The 4002-nt window shown below is 54.6% G+C and overlaps 1 protein-coding gene across 1 annotated transcript; it reads left to right on the forward strand.

Moving 5' to 3' along the window:
* Positions 1–781: 781 nt before the first annotated feature.
* On the forward strand, positions 782–3610 carry LOC123323945 (interleukin-4 receptor subunit alpha-like; the record flags this gene model as incomplete). Its single annotated transcript, XM_044912476.1, has 3 exons — positions 782–920; positions 1882–2033; positions 3393–3610. Coding segments are annotated over 3 exons (509 nt in total), but the record flags the coding sequence as incomplete, so codon positions are not given.
* Between the last annotated feature and the right edge of the window lie 392 nt (positions 3611–4002).

The raw sequence follows: 4002 nt of genomic DNA on the forward strand, positions 1-4002 counted from the left end.
ATCTATTAGAAATCTAAGGCTCTGCCTAACATGGTTAGTCCTTCATCCAGCAAACAAATGCAGACTGACGTCCGCGGTGGCAGGGCTGGTGCTGGGCACCAGAGCAAGAAGGCACCCGCCCGTCTGTGGCTGGGCAGTCTCGAGCCAGGGCGAGGGCTCTCAGATGATTTGGCAAACCCAGTATCCATCCTGCCAGCTTCACACCCCAGCTCTGCCACTGACCGGTCAGAAGAAACACCCCAACCTTTCATCCTGCCCTTGATATTGGCCGAACCCAACCAGCAGCCAGAGGACAAGGGCATCTGGGTGGCAAGACCATGGTTGGGGGGGGCTGGTCAGCCTCCTGAGCGCAGAGAGGGGTGGAAGATAGATGGGAGCAGGGAGCAGGCAAATGGATAAGAGCCCCTCCTCTCACTCACACTGCTCTGGGGCAGGTGCCTGATGGTGCAATAGACTAGACATTTCTTAGATTAGAAACTTCCTTTGATTTGGCCTCATAGGGGCAAGTAGTGGAGTTTCAGGAAGATAAAGGTAGCCCCTGCCACCTGGGGGTATTCTTCGGCTTCAGGAATCTCCCCCATGCCGGCTGGGAAGCTCCAGAGCCCCATCCTGCCCCCAGCTCCACGAAGACTGGCACACAACTCTGCCTGGGACTGTGGTCTCCTTGTTTTGTGATGGACGCCTCGGTCCTGTCTGGGCTGGCTTCTGACTTGTCCCCCTGGTGCATGCCCCCCTTGCTTGTCTGGCTTTGGCTGCTCAGGGCACTCCTGTGTCTCCTCAGGGAGTGTTAAGGTCCTGCAGGAGCCCAGCTGCTTGTCCGACTATGTCAGCACCTCTGTCTGTCAGTGGGAGATGGACGGTCCCACCAACTGCAGTGCCGAGCTCCGCCTGTCCTACCAGCTGGACTTTATGGGGTCCGAGTAAGCCTGGGGTGGAGCTGGGATTTGGGGGAGGCGGTGCCTAGAGGGTTGGGGATAGTGTGTTAGTGGTGGAGTTCACTGTGATGTCTGGTGGACCATGGGACCCAGGGTACATAGTTCCAGGTGGGCCACTGGGATAACCCATGGCACCTGCGGTATTCTTCCAGGCGGTGCTCAGGACGTGATCGGGTACCCAAGGCATGCAGTTACAAAGGGCCCCCTGGTGTAGGCCACACACCAGAATATAGGGTCCACTGACAGAGGCATTCCAAGGTATACCAAGCTGGATGGGCTGTGCTTTGAAGTGTGGTACCCTAGTCTAGGCCAGGGATCTGCAGACTATGGCCCGAGGCCCACATCCGACCTACCACTTGCCTTTGTAAATAAAGTTTTATTGGCACTCGACCACGCCCATTCGTTTCTGTATTGTCTGCGGCTGCATTTGGGCTACAGCAGCAGAGTTGAATAGTTGGGGCACACCCAGTATGGCCCTCAAAGCCCCAAATATTTACTATGTGGCCCTTTGCAGAAAACGTTCGCTGACCCCTAGCCTAGCCTGTGAGATGTGGGGCAGCATGGTACGCCTGCTGTCCACTGGGATAAACCGTGCTACCCGGGGGTACACTGGGACACATACACGCATTGTTACAAATTCTTTAGTGCCTTTGTTTCTTCCCTTTCACTGACTTTCAAGGGCAAGCCAAGTTCTGGGACCACGACCACGGCCAGAGCCGTCTAAGAGTCCGTGGTGGGCGCGGCAGGTGGCTGTGGTCAGCAAGGACAGCGGTCCTCGTCTGTTGTCCTCACCACACCCCGGTCCCCAGATCTGATCCCGGGGGCAGGGCAGTCAGGAAGCGGGCAGCGTATGTTGAACATGTGTTCCTTGAGGCATGTTCCAGGGATACCCGTGGGTCACGGTCCGCCTGAACATGGCAACCTAATGGCACACCCGTGTCTGCAGAAACCGCACGTGTGTCCCCGAGAACCGAGAAGGCGCGGTGTGCACGTGCAGCATGCCGATAGATGACGTGGTCGGCACGGACGTCTATCAGCTGGACCTGTGGGCTGGGAAGGAGCAGCTGTGGGGCGGCTCCTTCCAGCCCAGTGCGCATGGTGAGTGGGGCCGGGGGCGGGGGGGTCCCGAACCCCAGCCGGGCTCTGGGGCAGGGGAGGCAGGCTCCAGTTGGGGGAATGAGGCGCAAGCAGTCTTCTGCATATTCCCAGACACGATGAGGTTTTTGCCCCTTTCTGGGCCTCAGTCCTCCCATCTCTGAAATGGGACTGGGCTCCATAGTACATCAGGCCCTCTTCAGCTTTTATATTTCAACCACCTAAATTTAAGTGCCCTGACTGGGACTTGAGATGAGGCGTACTTAACAGAAGGCAAACTGGCTGTGGAGCAAAAACTGAGCTGGGCACTGTCCTTCACCTTCTGTCGCCTGGTCCGCTGGTGCTTCTTCAGGCGGTCTGGACCATGGAAGGCTGACGTTATTATCCTGGTAGCCAGAGGCCGCACCGCAGTTCACCATGATTCTGCTGTGGCGTAGTGACGGGAGTTTAAAACACCATTTATTGCTGCGTGACCCTGGGCAAGTCACGTTACCTCTCTGAGCCTCGTTTTCCAGAAGAGAGTTATCCCCATTTTACAATTGAATATAATATAGAGAAGGCAAGTAAACCTGCCTAAGGTCACATAGCTACTAGGAATCAGAGGAAAATTCTCACGGGTATCCACAGAGCTCACGGGCTCAGCAGTTCCTGAAGGGCCCGTTCATGCCGCCCACGGTCAGTGGGTTGTTTAAACAGACCCGTGAACGAACCCATGAATTAAAAGCATTTCTGCACGTGTGCAATGATTTTAGTACACGTTACATACCTATGATCTCCTGGATAGGATTGCTTAAAAGGAGACTAAGTTTTAAAACACATGAATCAAAATAAACGAAAGAAAAAGTGAGTAAGAACATAGTACATAGATGTGGCCAAAAGTGTGAAGGACAAAGGTGAAAAAGAGGCAAATTTGGGGTTACTTTGGCTCACACATTGTGCATTTCACTGTAGAAAGCTGGCTAATAACCATGAGTGCTAAGTAGAGTTTTAGCAACATTATAATCAGTATTATGATTGTCGTTCTCTGCTGAGACTCAATCCATGTGGGATTCCGGAAATGTGTTACAGAGGTGTGGTTCACTGAAAATCTCAAGCTTTATTTATTTATTGATCAAAAGAGAGGGGAGGAACAGAGGAAGAGAATAGCAAGCAGACTCCCCGCTGAGCATGGAGCCCGACGTGGGGCTCGAGCCCCTGACCCTGAGACCATGACCTGAGCCCAAACCTGGAGTCGGACGCTCAGCCGACTGTGCCCCCCACGCGCCCCCCGGGTTGACTAACAATCTAAGTGACCCGGGTCGCGCGGGCCGTCCCCCTCCCTGCAAACAGACAAGGGCCTCACCAGGCACCGCTTCTCTACAGTGAAACCCAGGCCCCCCGGGAACCTCACGGTTCACTCCAACGCCTCCCACACGTGGCTGCTGATGTGGACAAACCCGTACCCTAGCGAGAATCACCTGTACTCCGAGCTCACCTACATGGTCAACATCTCCAATGAGAACGACCCCACGGACGTGAGTGTGTGCGCTGGGAGGTTTCTCCAGACCTCTTGGGACTCGGGCGGGTGGAGACTGCCCTGAGGCCTGACTGCAAGACCGGGGACCTAGAGCCCGACTTCCACCCTGGCTCTGTGCTGCGTTCAGCCCTTTTTCATGGAGAAAGGAGGCTGCAGGCTCAGAGCCTTCCTCCCCAGAGGACCAGTTCAGCCATCATTTAATGCCCTCGCTCGGTCCTCATTGCACTGACTTTTATAGGATGTTAATGACATCTGCTATGGGCTCTGCCATCACAACAGTGATTGTGGCGTTGCTTTTTATTTATTTTTTTATTTTTTAAAGATTTTATTTATTTATTTGGGAGAGAGAATGAGAGGGGGGAGGGTCAGAGAGAGAGGCAGACCCCCCGCTGAGCAGGGAGCCCAACATGGGACTCGATCCCGGGACTCCAGGATCATGACCTGAGCCGAAGGCAG

Source organism: Neomonachus schauinslandi, unplaced genomic scaffold, assembly GCF_002201575.2.
Source record: "Neomonachus schauinslandi unplaced genomic scaffold, ASM220157v2 HiC_scaffold_2941, whole genome shotgun sequence".
NCBI lineage: Eukaryota > Metazoa > Chordata > Mammalia > Carnivora > Phocidae > Neomonachus > Neomonachus schauinslandi.